The following is a 20,625-nucleotide window of genomic DNA, read 5'->3' on the forward strand; positions in this document are numbered from 1 at the left end:
CAAGTTTCATTTCTAGTTTAGATGAACCCCGAAAGTTTTAGCATGTTGTGTTCTCATTTTCATTCATCTCAAAGTATTTTCTAAAACTTAATAATAATTTTATTTAGCGAAATATATCAAAATCATTTTCATAGGTTACCCAAATAAAAATATTTATGAGATATTTCCGATTATTTTTATTATATTGCCTTTGAAGTCCAGTGTGCATTTTACATTTATAGCACATCTCAATTCAGACACTAAAGTTTCATCAGAAGTACTTTAGATATATTTAGATCTCATGAATTGGCGGATTCTTTACCACTGAGCCACCTGGGAAACCTTTTATTTGTATTTAGATTGCATGAAATTGATAGTTTTTGAAAAGCAAATTAACATGTTGAAGTTGTTCTAAATATCTAAGTAAGTGAAGTCGCTCAGTTGTGTCTGACTCTTTGCGACCCTATGGACCGTAGCCCGCCAGGCTCCTCTGTCCATGGGATTCTCCAGGCAAGAATACTGGAGTGGGTTGCCATTTCCTTCTCCAGGGAATCTTCCCAACCCAGGAATTGAAGCCGGGTCTCCTGCACTGCAGGCAGATGCTTTAGCCTCTGAGCCACCAGATTCTAAATATACTTTATGGTTTTTAATAATTTAATCATATCAGCTTTTTATTTAATTAAAAACTAACAAAATTTAAACTTTAGTTCCTCGGTCACACTAGTTATGTTTCAAGTGAAATATTTAAATATTTCATATTTTAATTCAACCAACATTCCTAGGAGGTAGATATTATTAATCTCCACTTTTCAATTGATGAGCTTATGCAAGACCGATCAACAAGATCAAGGAACTTATGTAAGATCTCCTGGTCAGGAAGAGGCTGGACTAACACAAGCTCTGCTCCTGGCTGGGAAACAGACCTTGGCAATGACTGTCTCCTGCTGTAGTGTCACAGGTATTGTCCCAAAGGCTGTTCGTTGATCCTGAATCACAGAACAGAATCAGGTTCTGTTTAACTGGTTCCCTTAACTGCTCTTTCTGAGCAGTTCTCTTAACTGCTCAAGCCACAGAAAGCTGGTCCAGAAGCTCTGGAATTAGCTCCAGTGAGCAGGGAAGTTTGAGGCCGATTCCTCACGATCTCTACCATTTTTCACAGTACCACAGTGTTACAGTCTGATGTCAATCCAGAAAGATGGTCAGAAGGAGCAGTGTGCAAACATGTAGGTCCAACCAACCCACTTCCCATCTTCTGTAGAGAGCCACTGAGATTCCCGACAGAGGTTATAGAGAAAAATTCTCCTGTTGCCCCAGTGGAGTGAAAAACCACAGAAATGGCCACCATGCAAATCGAAACCACAATGAGATATCATTTTATTCCTGTTAAGATGAATGCCATCCAAAAAACAAGAGCTAACAAGTGTCACTGAGGGTGTGGAGAAAAGGCAACCTCTGTGTACTGTTGCTGGGAGTGCAAACTGGCGCAGCCACTGTGCAAAACAGTGTGGTGTTGCCTCAAAAAATTAAAAATAGGACTATCATGCAATCTAGCAATTCCACTTCTGGGTATATATCCCAAACCCAAATCACTACCTTGAAGAGATATCTGCACCCCCATATTCACTGCAGCATTATTTACAATAGTCAAGTGTCCATCAACAGATGAATAATTTTTTAATGTGTTATATATACACAACAGAATATTATTCAGCCATAAAAAAGAAAGAAATTCTGCCATTTGCAACAACATGGAATTTGACAATATTATGCAGAGTGAAATAAATCAGACATAGAAAAACACTTACTGTATGATCTCAGTTATAAGTAGAATCTATTAAAAAATCACCCAGAACTCATACGAACAAATGAGTGGTTTGTTTAGAGAACAAATTAGTGGTTGCCAGAGGTGGGGAGGGGGAGGGTTTGGGGAAACTGGTTAAGGTGGTCCAAGGGTACAAACTTCCAGCTATAAAATAAAAGTCCTGAGGATATAATGTACTGCATGCTGACTGTAGTTAACAATGCAGTATTATATATATGAAAGCTGTTAAGTGAGGAGATCTTGAGAGTTCTTATCACAAGAAAAGAAACTGTAACTATGTGAGGTGGTATAATTAACTAAACTTACTGTGGAATCATTTTGCAGTGTGTAATATATCAACAATTATGTTTATACCTTAAACAAAAACAATGTTACCTGTCAATTATATCTTGATAAAACTGGAAACAAACTTTACAGATAAGGTGACTCAGATGGTAAAGAATCTGCATGCAGGAGACCCGGGTTTGATCCCTGGGTTAGGGAGATGTCCTGGAGAAGGGAATGGCTACCCACTCCAGTATTCTTGCCTGGAGAGAGTATTCTTGTCCATGGACAGAGTAGCCAGGTGGGCTACAGTCCATGGGATTGCAAAGAGTCAGACACGACTGAGCAACTAACATTTTCATTTTTCACTTCTCAGACTCACCAAAAAAGAGAGAGAGAAAGAGGAATTTATTGCCAACAAACTGGACAACCTAGAGGAAATGAATTAATTCCTAGAATTGTAACAACTAGATAAGACCAAATCATGAAGAAATAGGAAATCTGAACAGACTAATTACTAGTAATCAAAAATATCCCAAAAAACAAAAGTCAAGAACCAAATGGCTTCACTGGTGAATTTTACCAATCACTAAAAAATTGGTATCAATCTTTCTCAAACTCTACCAAAAAATATAAGAGGAGGGAATACTTCTAAACTCATTTTATAAGTCCTACCCTGATACCAAAATCAGACAAGGATATTACAAGAAAAGGAAATTACAGGCCAATATACCTGATAAGAATAGATGTATAAATCCTCAACAAAATATTAGCAAATCAAGTTCAACAATACATAAAAAGATTATACACCACGATCAAATGATATTCATTCTAGGGATGCAAAGATGGTTTAATGTGTGCAAACCAATCAGTGTGATACAGCACATTAACAAAATGAAAAATAAAAATCATACTATCATCTCAATAGATACAGTAAAAACACCTAAAAAAATTCAATATCCATTTCATGATAAAAACTCTCAACAAACTAGGTACAGAGGGAACATACCTTAACGTAATAAAGATCATATATGACAAGTCCGTAGATAATATTCTCAATGGTAAAAAGCTGGAAGCTTTTCCTCTAAGATCAGGAACAAGACAAGGATGCTCACTCTCACTACTTTTATTCAACAGAGTATTGGAAGTCATAGACAGAGTAATGAGGTGATAAAAAGAAATAAAAAGCATCCAACTCAGAAAGAAGTAAAACTGTCACTATTTGCAGATGATATGATATTAAGTCTTCACCAAAATACTGTTAGAACTTAAAAACAAATTCAGTATATTTTCAGAATACAAAAGCAATATACAAAAAATCAGTTGCATATCTATACACTAAAAAGAAACTATTAGGAAAGAGAAATTAAGAAAACAGTCTTACCTACAGTTGATCAAAAAAATACTTAGGAATAAATTTAACAAGTTAGTGAAAGATCTATATACTAAAAACTGTAAGACGTTGATGAAAGAAATTAAAGAAGACAAATAAATGGAAAGATATCCTGCGCTCTTCGTTGGAAGGATTAATATTAAAATGTCCTTACTATTAAATGTCCTTACTACCCAAAGCAATCTACAAATTTAAGGCAATCCCTATCAAAATTCCAGTGGCAATTTTCACAGAAATATAGGGAACAATCTAAAATCTGTATGGAACTACTGCTGCTAAGTCACTTCAGTCGTGTCCAACTCTGTGTGACCCCATAGACGGCAGCCCACCAGGCTCCCCCGTCCCTGGGACTCTCCAGGCAAGAACACTGGAGTGGGTTCCCATTTCCTTCTCCAATGCATGAAAGTGAAAAGTGAAAGTGAAGTCACTCAGTCGTGTCCGACTCTTAGTGACCCCATGGACTGTAGCCTACCAGGCTCCTCCGTCCATGGGATTTTCCAGGCAAGAGGACTGGAGTGGGGTGCCATTGCCTTCTCCGACTACAAAAGACTCCAAATAGCCAAAGCAGTCAGGGAAGAAAAACAAAATTGGAGGCACCACACTTCCTGATTTCAAACTGTTACAAAGCTATACTAATCAAAATAGTGTGATATCAGCATAAAAATAAACAAACAGATGAATGGAACAGAACAGACAACTGAGAAATAAACTATGTATCAAAAAGAAAGAAAAGAATGGCCACCACATGCTTACTTTTCATCAAGTAGACAAAAGAAGCTGCAATGCATTCATTCAATGGACTATATGATGGCCCTTAAAAAGAATCAGACACGATGTCCACACTATACTTAAAAAGGCAAGTTTAAAAATGGAATGTACAGTAAGCTCCCCTCTGTGAGTGTTTTTCATGCCCATGTGCTAATACAGAATACCTCTCAGCACAGAGGCTGGGTGAGAAGAACTTTCACTGTGCATTTTAAATATTTCTATATTGTCTATATTTGTTACTACATGCATGTGTTTCTATTTTAATTTTTTTAAAACTAATTTTTGAGTTTTTTTATAGGAAAAAAAAAGTTGTTTCATTTGATCTTTAAAGAACACTTAATGAGGTAGCTATTTTCCACATCTCACAGATGGAGAAACTGAGGCTATGAGACTTGGCCTGCCCTAGACTCCAGAACTAGGCCATGGTAGAGCCAGGAAAGGAAGCCAGGACTGTGTGATGACAGAGCTCTCAAAGATGAGAGAGCTGCAGAGGCTCAGGAACACGGGCACCCACCCGCCACATGCCCAGGGCGGAGCCTGACCTTGAGGTCCAAGTGCAGGACGTAATGCTGATGGAGGTAATGGACACCCTCGCAGATCTGCTTGGTGAACAGGACCACATCCAGTTCAGTCAGGTGGTACTTCTCTTCTGTGATCCGGTCAAAGAGCTCACCGCCATCCACGCTGCCAGGGCCAAAGGGGAGGCAGACACTGACTGAGCAAGGCTCTCAGAGGACTGGTCTACTCATCACCAGGTGAGACGAGGGCACCACTCCCATCTGGGGTTTTACGGGCGGGCAGGTGGGGGAACCTTTGCTCTGGTCTATTCCCAGCTCAGAGTGTGGGTGATAAAAAGGAAGTGATGGGCCAAATGGGAGACTGGGGCTTGTCTGCAGTACTGATCACCCAGGCTCACTCTGGATACTCACTGTCAATAGTCCAGACCCAGGTTATAAACTCATTGGCCTACAGGGGCCAATTAGTGCCTACATGGCAAGAATCTAAGTGGACAAACCAGACCAGATGTGAGACAAAAGTTTTCTTGGAATACACAGCCTTTAGTCTAACTTTTGTTTTTCCATTTTTTATAGAGGCATGACATGACAAAGGTTGCCCTCTCCTCAGTTGCACCAGAAGGAAAACAGCAACACAAGCACGCTAATAAATGTCCCCTGAGCCCCTGGCCTCAGCACTACGGGTAGTTGAAACTGGTGGGGACTGTAGCAAATGGGAAATGGGTTGCCCTGTCTACAAAGGTCAGTTACCACAAGCTCCATCATACCATTTCCAACTGAGAATGCAGACCCAGCATTACTAGATCTTTTATATTTGCAAGAAAAATCAGGCACCTAGGTTTTAATGTGAACTTTCCCAGTTTCCAACTGTTAGCACTAAATCAAAATTACTAAAAATTGTGTAGGCCAAAATAATATCTGCAGGTCAAGCAAGGCTCACTGGTCACTGGTTTCTGACAAATGGCCTTGTCCTCTGTGTTTTATGTTGGAGGTCAGGTAGAGGAAGCGATGACATTCCCTGAGTGTCACAGAGAGGGCAAAGGGAGAGTTTTGCTGCAACCTTGGCTCCTAGCCCCACCCTGAGCCCTGGCCCTGCCTCCCACTCACTACTCCATGACGAGGGTAAAGCTGTTCTTGCTCTCAAAGGCGTCGTAGAGCTGGATCAGGTTCACATGGCTGAGCTGGTTCATGATGTTAATCTCATTCTTGACATCCTCCTTGTGAAGCCAACAGGGAGAGGAGTTTCCAAGAAATGGGTTAGGAAGAGCAGTCAGTTGCATCTCCCAAGACACACACACACACACACACACACACACCCTGCATCCTCATTTCCTGCAGCATCACCAGGTTTCCTCAACTCACCACCCACACCAGCTTCTTACAACAGAAGGGACCCACCCATTTCCCAGATAGGATCCCTGAGACCCCGAAAAGAACCCTGGAGATCTGGGAGGACCCTGTTCCCCAGGGTGCAAGGTGACTGCTGACTAGAGAGTAGGAGCCAAGGAAAGATGGCCAGGTTTCCTGCTCAGCGTGGAGGGGCCTGAGGCAGTGCAGGACCCAGAGGGGCCTAGAAGGAAGTGAAGGAGTCCTGAGCTTGGCCCAGGGCACCCGTTGGCCTGGGGCAGACACCTCACCCGGTCCTTGGCGCTCTTCACTTTGATGATCTTGGCCGCCAGTGAGAGGCCTGTGGCCTTCTCCGTGCATCTGTGAACCTGGCCAAACCGGCCCCTGCAGAGAGAGACACGATGACACTGCAGGCTCAGAGCCCCAGAGGCACACCCTGCATGTGAGTGGGGGCCAGCCCTATCTGGGACCCTGGTCTTTCTGGTCCGACCTCAACTCCACATACGCTACAGGGATTACCCTGCCCACCAGAGGTATCATAGTCACCACCCCACACTGCTACCTGAACCTGGAGAAGAGCTTCTTCACCCCATAGGTATGGGCCATTCTGCACCCCAGGGGAGCGCCCCACAGCCACACCACCCAGGCCGTCCTGCACCCTAGAGGTCATTCCTCTTAACCCACCTCATGTCGGCTCTCATTTCACCTGCAGGACATGGGCCCCAGGCCCACCTGTACCCTCCACTTAGCCTCACTCACACCACATGGGCCCTCCTGCTCTCTGCAGCTGTCTCCTCACCCACTCTTTATGAGCTCTCGGCTCATGCTCTCACCTCTCGGGACATCCCACTCTTGGCTGTGGCTCCATCAGTCAGTTCCTGAGAACCAGCAGCAGCGCCCGGTTGTCCAGTTGCCCTCTCCACCCCCCTCAAGGCAGAAGGCCCGCTTACCCTCCCAGGACTTCATGCTGGCACACTGTGTAGCCCGCTGAGGTCGAGGTCTCCCTGACACTCACCACCCGGTGCTCGAAAGGGGCTGGCGGGGCTGGACTGTCGTCTGTTCAGGAGACAGCAGCCCGTGAGTCTTCTTCATGCAGCCCCTACCCCTCAGCTCCCCCCAATCCCCACTGCCACCCCGACCCCCAGACCTAGCCCCTCTTGGTTCAAAAAGGCTTCTGCTGGCTTGTTGGGGGTTTATCAAGGGAGCATTCAGAGTGTTCCCGGGAAGGTTCCATGATTTCTGCAACCCTGGACCCAGAGCAGGGGAAAATACTGCTATTTTCCCTTAGTTTGTCTCACAAGCAGCTTTCTGCTCCCCAAAGTAGAAGGTTGAATGTGCTTTGAGAGCGTTTTTGTGTGTGTCTGCCAAGGTGAGCCTGTGCCCTAGACTACAAGGGGGTAACTTTTGTAGGGGGTTGTGTGGCAGAGACTCCACTTTTAGAATTCCAGTCTGAAGTCTCCTTCACTGCAAAGTAACTGCCTTCTGTTCTCAAGGTTTACACACAAGTTTCAAGAAACCAGTGGTCAGATCCTGGCTCTGTCAGCACAGACCGTGTGGCCTTACAAGTGCTTCTCAGCCTCTCTTGTGTCTCATGTGTCCTCACTCCATCCTGTGAGGGTAAACACACCCACAAACGCTTGAGGCTTGGCTCACAGAGTCCTCAGCTAACATTGGCTTGATCACCATCTCAAGTCTCACAGAAGACTAAAGTCACAGGTTGCTCTCAGCTGTGTTTCTGGAATTAAGGGAGGCCGTGTCCACATCTGGACCAGGTCATACAAGGGGAAAGGAAGCAACCAGAGACATCAGAGTAACTTCAGAGCCTGGAAGAGCCAAGGGGCACCAGGATGACCTGCACAACACTCAGCCCTTCCTCAGGGCCTCCAGAAATTCTGGGACAGGGAATTGGCAAAGGGTGGCCTTCCTGCAGCCACATGGGATGAGGGCTCCCATGAGGGTGTGGCCCTAAGGGCTGAAAGACTCAACGCCTTTTGGGTCACAGGAACACAAGGACACCTACCACCACCACTGTGACAGAAAGCAGATCAGCAGCCCCTTCCTGATCCTGGATGAGTCAGCCCACTGGCTGCAAATGGCTAATAGTAGGTTATAGACATCAGGTAATGGAGGAAGGAGTCTTCCCTATCTCAATCCAGAATGATGCCAGTTCTATTAGGCAGGCAGGTGGCTTTGAGAAATCCACCCAGTTGAGTCCCCCATGTTTCCTTTTCTCCCATGGCTACAGCCAACCTGATGCATCTCTATGCCCTGGTCCCCAGCTCTGGGATGTGCTGGCAGGCTCTTCTGAGTCCTGGTCTCCCAGACATTATCCCCACATTATCTCTACCCGGAAGCTTCAGGGAGGCCCCCCCAGAGAAGGTCTTTCAGACTCACTCACCTTGGGGCACACAGCAACGGCCTCACTTACCTAATACTAGGCTGCTCGCCTCAGCTCCTGGGGGTGTCCTGCTTCCTGCTTCGGCACTGCCCACACCCCCAGCTGTGCAGTCCTTCCCAGGGTCAGGGTTCCCTGCTCCTGGGTTCATGTCCTGCTGTGGGCCTGAGGCCCCGGAATCAGCTCCCTTGTCCCTCCTGGCCCTGCTTGGCGCCATGGTCAGCTCGGACCCAGGTCCTTGCTTCTCTTTGGCCTTTGCTCCCTCGTCGCAGCTCCGCTTCCGCACACTGGCTCCTCTGAGGATAGGTTTTCCTGACTCAGTCCCAGGGGCCTGGGGGCAGCACCTGGGCCCAGGTGGGTCCTGCTCACCTGGAGGCACAGCTGCTGGAGTCTCTGCAGGGGGTGAGGTTCTGAGGCTGCCCCCTCGTGTCACAAGCAGCTCCCCAGGGGTATCTGTCTCCTGCACATGGATGGAGATCCTGGGACAGAGAGAAATGTGGCAAGAACTCAAATCAGAGCATACCTGGGCTCAACTGCCTGCTGCTGCCACTCACTAACCGCGGTCTCTTAGCCTCAGTGTTCTCATCTGTTAAAAGTGTCCTTTGGGTTGTTATAATAGTAAGAGTTAGCTTGTGGTTGAAACCAGCAACCAACCCCTACCCCTCTCCCCAGACACAACACTGGGGAGAGTCTGGTTTCAGTGACACGCGGTGCCACCAGGATTCCACCGGGTCAGCATCTGGGGGAAACTTGAAGAACCTGTGGTGGATGGCGGGTGAGTGGGCACCGGACATCTCTGTGGCCCCTTGAAAACATGATTCTGCCCCATAAGTGTGGTGGCCTGGAGGCAGGAGACTTGGGCTGTTCCCTCCCTTCTCTGGGCCTCAGTTTCCCTTCTCTTAAGTGAAGAGAAGGGTGAACCAAGTCAAACATCACACTAGAAGCCTCAGGTTAGACATATTTTAGTAAAATCAGGGAATTGTTCATAAGACTCTGGACCTTCTGTTTCTCCTGAAGAAACAGTCCTGGCTGTGCTGGGCCTGCATGCTTACACCCCTGAGGAAATTCTCTGCCTCCCTACAAGTCCCCAGGGCCATTGGGCCCATCTCATCCATACTTGTTCCCCAGACCAAGCAGTACTGTGGTTTGGGACCCCAGCTGGAGGTTGGGAAAGTCCTCTAAGCCCCAACATTCAGAGGAAAGGACCCTGACCCTGGGAGCTTCAGACCCTGCTGCTCTGCCACCAGGTTACTAGAGAGGGCTGGGTCTGGGCAAGTCTAGCCTCAGCAATCGCTTCTGTCAAACAAGGATGATAACACCTCATGGATGTGCTGAGAGACAACTAAGAAAAGAAAACACAGAGGTTCTAATAGTGAAGACTAAAATGGTGCAGCCACTGTGGAAATCAGTATGACAGTTCCTCAGAAATGTGAAAATATATTACCATATGATCCAGCAATCCCAATTCTGGAAATAAACCCAAAATAATTAGAAGCAGAACCTCAAAGAGATATTTGTACAGCCTTGTTCATGGCAGTATTATTCTCAACAGTCAAAAGTGGAAGCAACCGAAGTGTCCATTGACAGATGAAAGAATAAATAAAATGTTGCACATACACATAATGGAATGGTATTCATTCTTATGCTAAGTGAAATAAACCAGTGACAGAAAGGCGGATTCTATATACTTGAATGAATGAGTTATATGAAGGACCCGTGCTGCTGTGCTCAGTCACTTAGTCGTGTCTGATTCTTTGCGATCCCATGGACTGTAGCCTGCCAGGCTTCTCTGTCCATGGGATTTTCCAGGCAAGAATACTGGAGTGGGTTGCCATTCCATTCTTCAGGGGATCTTCCCAACCCAGAGATCAAACCCACATCTCCTGCATTGGCAGGCAGATTCTATACCACTGAGCTACCTAGGAAGCCCATAGGAAGGACCCAGAGTAGTAAAATTCATAGAGACAGACAGTAGAATGGTAGTTACGGTAGCAGTTTCAGATTTACAAAATGAAAAAGCTCTGGAGGTCTGTGTCATAACAATATGAATATACTTAACACCACTGAACTATACATTTAAAAATGGTTACAACAATGAACATTATGACACATGTTTTTTAACCAAATTTTTTTTAAATTAGGGCTTCCCCTAGCAGCTGGAGGCCTGGGTCCCTCCTTTGCCTGCTCCTGAATGCACCTGGTTCTGCAGACTGTTCACAGCTAAAGCTTGGATAGGATGTAGCAAAATTCCCCTGACACCCCTCAAGAACAATTACAGGTTGGTGATGATAGGGCAGGATGGGAAAGATGGCATCTAAGCCCAGCTCAGGCATTGCCTTGATCAAGGAACATGGGAAACTGCAGGAAGCCAGTGTCTGGAAGAATATACAGGTAGTCTGGTGGCCGCTGTCATTTAGAGACAACATTTTCCTCAAGATATACCCATGTGCTAGATGAGGGAGGGTAGCTAGTTCTCCCCAGTTCCTAAGCCCAGTTTGATGTGTCTGAAATTCAGCTCAAGGTTGGAACTTACATAGAGACCTTTTGCTCTCACCCAGAATCTTTTCAGGGCCCCTAACAAGTTCATGGAAAGTTCATCCCCACCCTAGATTCTACATTTAGAGCCCTGGCAAGGATCCAGGGATGCTTGCCAGGAAGCCCTCCCTCCAGATGGTTAGGTCTCCTGGGGACTCACATTTCCTTGCAGAACAAAGGCAGACAAAGTATCTGGGCTTCCCTGCCAGTCACCACAGCATACACAGACACCAGCTCCCCTCCCTACAGCAGGCCTCGAGGGGCTTGGTTACAGGTCAGGACAACTGAGGACAGGTGTAGAAGGGTACCAGGCCCTTTAGAGAGAAGCCCAGGAAGCAGAGTGCCCTTTAGTGCACTGCCCTTGGAGAACACTGCTGGATAACACAGAGATCTCACAATTATCAGGTTCTAACTCGTTATTCTCTTGCACCATGTTGGCTGAGGGCAGGTCCTGAGGCTGGGTCCTGAGGGTTAGGACACAACCTCATCTCTAGGACTCCAAGCATAATCCTTTTGAAACTCCCTTGGCTTCATTCAGCCTATACCAACCTCCCACCTCTGAAGACCCATTATTCTTTCCCTACCATAGTGTTTAGGACTTAACAAATGCTGACAAGAAACAGGATGGTGCAGTGATTAGGGGCACAGATATTGGAGTCCAGAAACCTATGTCCATCCTCTTAAATTTTTTGAGACTTGTGTTATGGCCTAGCATGTGATCTAGCCTGGAGAACATTCCACGTGCACTTGAAAAGAATGTGTATTCTTATGTTAAGCCTCTCTTCCAGCCACAGTGGTATGAAGTTGGAAACCAACTGAAGAAAGAAAAATGGGAATAGAGCAAACAAGTGGAGACTAAACAGCATGCTACTAGAAAGACCAATGCGTCAATGATGAAATCAAAGAGGAAATCAGAAAATACCTTGAGACAATGTAAATGGAAACACAATGCTCCAAAACCTATGGATGCATGCATGCTAAGTTGCTACAGTCATGTCCGACTCTGTGCAACCCTATGGACTATAGCCTGCCAGACTCCTCTGGCTGTGGGATTCTCCAGGCAAGAATACTGGAGTCAAGAATACTTGACATGCCCTCCTCCAGGGTGTCTTCCTGACCCAGGGATCAAACTGTGTCTCTTACATCTTCTGCATTGGCAAGCAAGTTCTTTACCACTAGCACCACCTGGGAAACCCCCAAACCTATGGAGTTCAGTCAAAGCAGTTCTAAGAAGGAACGCGATAGTGATACAGATCTTCCTCGATAAACAAGAAAAATCTCAAGCAACCTAATCTACCACCTAAAGGAATTAGAAGATAAGAATAAGTAAAGCCCAAAGTCAGCAGTAGGAAAGGCAAAATAAAAATTAGAGAGGAAATAAGTAAAATAGAGATCAAAACACAATAGAAAAGATTGATGAAACAAAGACCCGGCTTTTTGAAAAGACAAACAAAATGATAAACCTTTAACCACTCCCATCAAGAAGAAAGGAGAGAGGTTCAAATACACAAGAAATGCAAGAGGACAAGTTTCTACTGTATTGCACAGAGAACTATATTCACTATCCTATGATAAACTACAATGGAAAAGAACATTTTAAAAAAGAATACATATATACATATATATACTTGACTCATTTTGCTATAGAGCAGAAGATAACACATTGTAAATCAACTATACTTTAATTAAAAACAAACAAAAGAAATGAAAGAGGAGAAATAACACATAGCACAGAACTACAAAAATATCAGAAGAGAATATATGAACAAATTTGATAACTCAGAACACATCAACAAATTTCCACAAACATACAGCCTGCCAAGACTGAATCAAGAGCAAACAGCCAATCTGAACAAACTGACCCCTAGCAGTAAAATTAAATTTGTAATTTTTTAAAAACCCAGCAAACAAAAGTCCAGGGTTGGACAGCTTCACAGGGTAATTCTCTTTTGTATTCTATAAAAAAAGAGCTAGGGCTTATCCTTCTCAAATTAGTCCAATAACTTGAAGAGGATGGAACATTCCCAAATGTATCCTATGAGGCCACCATTACAATGACATCAAAACCAGAAAAAGATACTCCATAAAAGCAAGTTATAGGGTAGTATCTTTGAATGAATATAGATGTAAACATCCTCAACAAAATACTAGCAAGCTAAATTCAACAATATGTAAAAAAAAAACAAAACAATACACCATGATCAAGTGGGATTTATTCAAAGGACCCAAGGATGGTTCAATATTTGCCAATCAATGTGATACATCATTATGACAAAGGGAAGGATAAAAATCACATGATCATTTCAATAGATGCCTAAAAAGCATTTGACAAAATTCAACATCCATTCATATATTCATGATAAAAACTATCATCAGAGTGGGTACAGAGAGAACACATCTCAACATAATAAAGGCCACTATGACAGTCTCATAGCTAATATCACACTCAGTGGTGAAAAGCTAAAAGCCTTTCCTCTAAATTCAGGAACAAGACAAGGATCTCACTCTTTCCATTTGTATTTAACATAGTATTGGAACTCCTAAACACAGCTATCAGACAAGAAAAGGAAATAGAAGGCATCCAAAATGAAAGAAAAGAATGTCACTATTCAACAAGAAAACTGTCACTTTTTGCAAATGACATGATACTTTAAATATAAAACTTTAAAGTTTCTACCCAACACCTATACAAATCAATAAATGAATTCAATACAGTTGCAAGATACAAGATTAATATACAGAAATCTGTTAATTTTCTATATGCTAATGGTGGACTATCAGAAAGAGAAAGTAAAAAAATCAATCCCTTTTAAAATCACATTTTAAAAATACCTAGGAAGAACTTAACCAAGGAGATAAAACACATTTATTCTGAAAACTATAAAACACTGATGAAGGAAACTGAAGATGATATAAAGGAAGGATATCCCACTTTGGGATTGGAAGAATTAATATTGTTAAAATAGGCATACTACCCAAAGCAATCTACAGAATTAATGCAGTCTCTATTGAAATATCCATGACATTTTTTACAGAATGAGAACAAATAATCCTAAAACTCATATGGAGCCACAGAAGACCTTAAGTTACCAAAACAATCTCGCTTAAAAAGAACAAAGCTGGAGGAATAACCCTCCCAGTCTTCAGGCTCTATTACAAAGCTACAATAATCAAAACAGCATAGTACTGGCACAAAAACAGAATCATAGATCAATGGCACAGAATAGAGTCCAGAAATAAACCCATGCACCCGTGGTCAATTAATCTATGACAAAGGAGGGAAGAACATACAATGGGGAAAAGACAGCCTCTGGAATAAACACTGTTGGGACAACTGGACTGCTACATGCAAGAGAATCAGACTGTTCTACTTTTTCACATTGTATACAGAAATGAATTCAAAGTGTATTAAAGATCTAAATATAAGACCCCACACATAAAACTCCTGGGAAAGAATGGTTAGTCAGAATAGTCTGATGTAAATTATAGTAACTTAAAAAAAAATCTGTATCTTAAGTCAAAAGAAATAAAAGCAAAGCAAACAAACAAACAAACGGGGCCTAATTAAAAGCTTTTGTACAGCAAAGGAAACCATTGAAAAAATGAAGACAAATTACCAAATGGGAGGAAATATTTGCAGATGATATGACCAACAAGGGGTTAATATCCAAAATATACAAACAGCCTATTTGTTTATATAGACTTAATATAAAAAACCAAACAACCCAAGGAAAAAAATGGGCAGAGGGCCTTGATAGACAATTCTCCAAATGAGACATACAGATTACCAAAAAGAACATGAAAAGATGCTTAACAATGCTAATTATTAGAGAAATACAAATCAAAACAACAAGCTATCACATCACACAGTCAGATCACCTATCATAAAAAAACTACAAATAACAGATGTCGGCAAGGATGTGAAGGAAAAGGAACACTTATACACTGTTGCTGAGAATGTAAATGGGGAGGTGATTATGAAAAACAGTATCAAGGTTCTTCAAAAGACTGAAAATAGAACTACCACATAACACAGCCCATTCCAATTTTGGATATACATCCAGAAAAAAACAAAACCATCAATTTGAAAAGATACATATGCCCCCAGTGTTCATAGCAGCACTATTTATAATAACCAAGATATGGAAGCACCCAAGTGTCCATCAAGAGATGAATGGATAAAGAAGATGTGGTAGATATGTACAATGGAATACTACTCTGCCATAAAAAAGAATGGAATTCTGCCTTTTGTAGCAATGTATATCAACTAGAGAACATTATGCTTAATAAAGTAAATCAGACAGAGAAAGAGTTATTGTATGATATAACTTATATATGGAATCTAAAAAAATTATGCAAATTAAGATATATAGCAAAACAGACTCAGAGAACAAACTACTGGTTGGTTACCAGTGAGGAGGGGGAGGGAGGAGGTGCTCATTAGTGGTAGAGGGTTAAGAGGTACAAAGTACTATGTATAAACTGGAAAAACACAAGGATATATTGTATAACACAGGGAATTATAGCCATTATGTTATAGTAACTTTTAATGGGGTGTAAACTATAAAAAATCTGATCACTATGCTGTACGCATGAATGTATGCTCAGTCGCTCAGTCATGTCTGACTCTTTGCAACCCTATGAACTGTAGCCCACTAGGCTCCTCTGTCCATGGGATTCTCCAGGTAAGATTAATGGAGTAAGTTGCCATGCCCTCTTCTAGGGAATCTTCCTGACACAGGGATTGAACCCACATCTCCTGCGGCTCCTGCATTGCAGGAGGGTTCTTTACCACTGAGCCACTGGGGAAGTCCCACATGCTGTATACCTGAAACTAATATAGTATAGTAAATCAACTATACCTCAATAATAAACTAAGAAACACCTGGATTCAGATTCCAACTCTGAACCCCTAGCTGTGTGACCCTGGGCAACCTGACCCTGAATCCTCATCAATAAATTGAGGATACCTCCTGGGGATGTTTTGAGAATAAAATGAGATGATATTTGTGAAATGCTCAGCCAATGACGGTCACCTGGGGTGTGTTCTGTGAACCCCATCTTTTAGGTGGCATTATAGCTATTACTGTTGCTGTCAGAACTGGTAATTCTCAGTCTTGTTCCACGTGGGACTCACCTGGGAAGCTTTAAAAACAAACAAACAATGTTTGAACCTCGTTCCAGACTGAATAAATCAGAATCTTTGTTCATTTGTATCTTAAAAATTCCTTCCAGTAACTCTTATGGGTGCCAGGTAAGAGCCAGTGCTCTAAGCTCCCGAAAGCAGGGCCTTGGCCTTCTCTTATCCTCCTCCTTATGAGACTAGCCAGCACTGCGCACAGTGTACATTCTGCAGGAGCAGCTGTCCCCTTGGCCACGCTCTAGCCTAGGGGCTGCAGTTAATTCCCCGCCCTCCTTTCCCAGCTTGGAGGCACATGCCTTACCTTGGAGGTGTTTCTCCACCACCGTGAGCTGCCTTGGCCTGAGCTGGAGGTGCTGGAGTCAGCCTCATGCCCTCCACCGAGGGCCGAGGGTCAGGCCTACTGGGTGATGTTCCTCGTCCTGCACTCAATGCAGCCTCCTGGCCAGTGGGAGCCTCACTGACCCTTTCAGACACCACAGACAGTTCCAGGCCAATCCCGGGGTTCTTGCTGGATGCTCTAGGAGCTTGGACTTCCACCTCTGGGCGCACCTGAGTTGGGCCAGAAATTCCGTCTCTCTGCTCTGGTGGGGCCTCTGTCTGGGTAGGGAGGTCAGATCCTGTCCCCTCTGGCAGGTCCGCCTTCTGGCTCTCTATAGGAAAATAAGCAGAATAACTCTCTCATTTGGAGGAAACTTTCCAAAGAATATGTAGCAGGCCATTCAGTGAACCACGTTTATAACTCTAGGCTGACTGGAAATAACCCGAGTGACCAGCAAGATGGAGCTATTTGACTAAACCAGGGCCACTCAGGCATAAAAAGGAAGAAAGGACTATCTCCATATGTGGCTATGGAGTGATCTCAGGTTATACAGATGGAGAAAACGAAGTGGAGAAGTGTGTGATGTGTTTCTGTTTGTCTAAAGGGAAGCTGTGTGTGTGTGTAAGCACAGACATACATGTGTATAACCACTTATAATGTGGTCTGAAGAGACTTGACCTCAAAGGAAAGATAAGACAAAAATTGTTTTAAATGGTTACAAATGTGGGGGAGAAAATGAGATGCAGGGAACATGCATAGAAGCTAGACTTAGTATAGCTTGTTTTATCAATTCAGCTTTGGCAGCATGTAAATATTATGCAAAAAGTATAAAAGAAAATTAAACTTAAAAAAATCCTTAAAAATTTAAAGCAAAGTGAAATAAACAGCAATATAGAGTGGGATAAACACGAAAAAAAAACTTCAAAAAAAGAGGAAGAAGACATTTCAGCAGTTTTTCAGTAATCACATTTGTTATGGTGGTGATATTTTTACCCTGAAACTGTTGGGTGTCCATGTGGGATAAAGCAAATGGGGCCCTACTCACCTTCCCACGGGCCCCTGAGCTCAGCTTGTACACCTCTGGTGCTCAGCGTGTGCTTTGGTTTTGCTTCTTTCTCTTCCACTTGCTCTTTGTTCTAAAAGAATGACCATAAAACCTATCACTGTCGTCACTGAGGCCACAAACATTTTGTTGAGTACCTACCTTGGGCTTGAAATAGAAACACTTAGGTTATTTCATGTAGTCTCGCAGTAATACTAGAGGGTACGAATTACTATTGTTATTTTAGAGATAAGGACACTGAGGTTTTCCCAAGGTTACCAAGTCCGTTCAAATGGGTTACTGTATTGCAGGTAAGGTGCAGACCTAGTCTCCTATCTAAGTAGACCAGACCTCAAAATACTAGATCAGGCTTGGAAAATAAATTTGAGTCAATTTAGATTAGTCGGTTATGACTATTCCAGTGTTGGCTTGGATTGGATACTGAATCCACGCTTGTAGGGGGAGTGTCACTGTCAATGAATATCTGCCTGGGAGCTAGGTAGGTGGATCCCATGGTTATCTCTTTATAGTAGAGGACCCTTGAGCTAAACTTGATGGATTTAAACCCAGTTTAACCATTTGACAAGATCCTTAACTTCTCTGCCTTTCACTTTTCTCATCTGTGAAATGGGGAGAATATCTAATCACAGAGCAGTGGGAGGATTGAGGGAGTTCATTTGTAGAATTTCTTGAGGAGTTCTCCCAACACAAGGTGATTAGTTCTGGTGATTTTATGCTGTCTGAGACAGATAGAGTGGATCGTGTAGGATGCTCAGAGCCCACACACACAGGCTCTCAGCAGTTCTTCCTTAACTGAATGGTCCACACCAGACCACACCATGCGCTGTGCTCCTGAAATCATCCAGACCGCTCAGTATTTCTGAGTGCAAATATTTCTAGGTGCCCTGACCCTTGTTGGGTCCCCCTGGTGCTTCTGAGTCTTTGACTTTATAGAATAGGACGCTTGAGCCAGACTGGTTGGGTTTAAACCCCATCTAGATTATGGCCCCTAAGATTCCTCCTGGCACTTGTCACAGACCCAGGTCTGGTCTAAGCCCAGAGACTGAAGGCCCTTTCTCCTACCTTGGCCAGAGAGGCCTCAACTGGGAGCGCAGAGTCCAAAAAGAACTAGAGTTTTATTTGGCTTGCACAGCATTTTACATCAAAATTCTAAGCTCCCTTTTGGGCTTAGAGAATTGTTCTACATTTTGATTGTGGCGGTGCTTATTAGTGTATATACATTTGTTAAACTGTGTACTTAAGATGTACATATTTAGTTGTATATATACAGTTTATTGTATGGAAATTATACATTAATAAGACTGATTAGAAAAAATTCTAGGTTTCCAGCTTCTCTTGAAAAAAAAAAAAAAAATCTGATGACCTGTCAACTCCAAGCCCAAAAGGCAAAAATCAGCTGAAGCAATTCCCTCTAACTGGGGCACCACAATCCTCACCTCTCTTGCATGTCTCCCTGACACTAAGGATGAAGGTTAGGTTTGTTACTGAATCAGGTTCAGCTGCTTGTTGCTCAAAAATCAATACTTGAGAGAGGCAAGTGTTGGTAGAAAGTTGCTTTTAATTAGAATGCCAGCAATCTGGGGAGATGGTAGACTCTGTTCCCCCAAAAACCACCTCCAAAGAATCTGCTCAGCCATGCAAGTTTTTAAAAGGGAAGAAGAAAGTAACCTCAGTTGATCTTTGAGGTAAGGAGTCAGAGTCATCCGCATCCCCGACTGTGTGCAGGCTTGTTGTGTAGGCTTGTGGAGGCTACCTTGCTCACAGCTTGTTTACACAGTTAGTTACATTGCCCGATTACTAAAGAAGAAACTAGGGAAGAGATCTGGTCATCTGTTAATTACTTACTCTTCATTTCTAGTTCTTTGATCTACAGAAAGAACCAACATGTTAGGCAAAGGATTGTGTGATTAAAAGATCTGAAAGTGGTGCTTGGGTCAGAGGTGAGTAGAGCATGGAGGTGCCTGGTTTAAGTTTGGTGACAAGATAAAAGGGCGCTCCTACAGGGAGCTCTTTCTTGCCAAATGTTGCTTACAAATCCCCACTTGTCAAAACATCATTCAATTTCTATGGAATTATGGGGGGAAATCCATCTTCTGTAACTCTTTCATGCGGACACAGGGTGCCATATTCCATTCCTATGGGATTAGGGGTCTGTCTGACTTCTGTAAATTCTTCATGCTGACATAGGACACTGTATTTTCAGAGTGAAAATGTTGACATGGATCTGTACCATCTCTTTGCTGACAATTTTAGTTTCCTGCTTACACATACGGGCAGAGCAAGCTACAATTATTCTAATACCCACAAAGTTATAGATTATTATGAACAACAGTATTAATCCCATTCTCTTGAGGCCAGTTCTTGAAATTGCCCTAGCCATAAATTCAGTACTGCTCAAGATGGAGCAGTTCATGGCATGGCTGCAGTCTGGTCAATATGCAGCTGGCCTTTTCCCTCTGGTGGCAGTTATAGTATCTGTGAAACAACTCAGGAGCGTGCATCAGACACTGGGTCTGTGACTCTAGTGTCCTAATCATTAGCTGCTTGAGTCCGCTCTTTTGTGACTCAGCGAGGCCTGGGAGACTTCAGCTTTTTTACAAACAAAAGGTAGGGAGTGCGGAGGGGCCTTTGTAGTTGGGGTGGGAGCGGAGGGCAGTACACAGGGTTCTGCTTGCTTCCAGGTTGGTTCCACTGATTTTCCTACCCTGTGACCACTTCTCTCGTCTTGTTTCCTGTTCATGTCTTTGTGATTCCAGGACAGCAAGTTTTGCCCTCTTAATGGTAACAGCATAACACATGGGAACACTTAATAAGGTTGGCTGTTGTCATCATGATTATCACCAGCATCATCGTGACCTGGATCCCCTGCTCTACAGAGATCTCTCCCTGGGTCTCTTTCTACAGACTCTGTCCTGCCAGCCCCGTAGTTGGGGAACTGGAAGCATTATCACGGCTGCCTCCTACTTCACCTACCAGTAGAGAAAGAGTCAAACAGACTGATTCAAACAGATTGTCCTTTGGCAGACCTTGTGGGGTTCAGACTATCTTCTCCCTCCCCCTGTGTTTGGTAGAGGGAGGTGCA

At 43.4% G+C, this 20,625-nt stretch overlaps 1 protein-coding gene across 4 annotated transcripts in view; it reads right to left on the reverse strand.

Annotated features, from left to right (window-relative positions):
- MYLK3 (myosin light chain kinase 3) overlaps window positions 1-20,625 on the reverse strand; it is a 56,941-nt gene that overhangs the window by 21,534 nt on the left and 14,782 nt on the right. For all 4 annotated transcript variants that reach the window (XM_024978933.2, XM_024978932.2, XM_002694870.6 and 1 more), the window contains exons 2-8: window positions 17,526-17,616; window positions 16,463-16,811; window positions 8,517-8,962; window positions 7,039-7,144; window positions 6,379-6,472; window positions 5,849-5,958; window positions 4,769-4,910 (exon numbers count right to left, since the gene is read on the reverse strand). In XM_024978933.2, coding sequence (XP_024834701.1) covers window positions 4,769-4,910; window positions 5,849-5,958; window positions 6,379-6,472; window positions 7,039-7,144; window positions 8,517-8,962; window positions 16,463-16,530 — 966 coding nt within the window. In that variant the 5' untranslated portion in view covers window positions 16,531-16,811; window positions 17,526-17,616. The remainder of the gene's footprint in view (window positions 1-4,768; window positions 4,911-5,848; window positions 5,959-6,378; window positions 6,473-7,038; window positions 7,145-8,516; window positions 8,963-16,462; window positions 16,812-17,525; window positions 17,617-20,625) is intronic.

This window comes from Bos taurus, chromosome 18 (genome assembly GCF_002263795.3).
Source record: "Bos taurus isolate L1 Dominette 01449 registration number 42190680 breed Hereford chromosome 18, ARS-UCD2.0, whole genome shotgun sequence".
Taxonomy (NCBI): Eukaryota; Metazoa; Chordata; class Mammalia; order Artiodactyla; family Bovidae; genus Bos; species Bos taurus.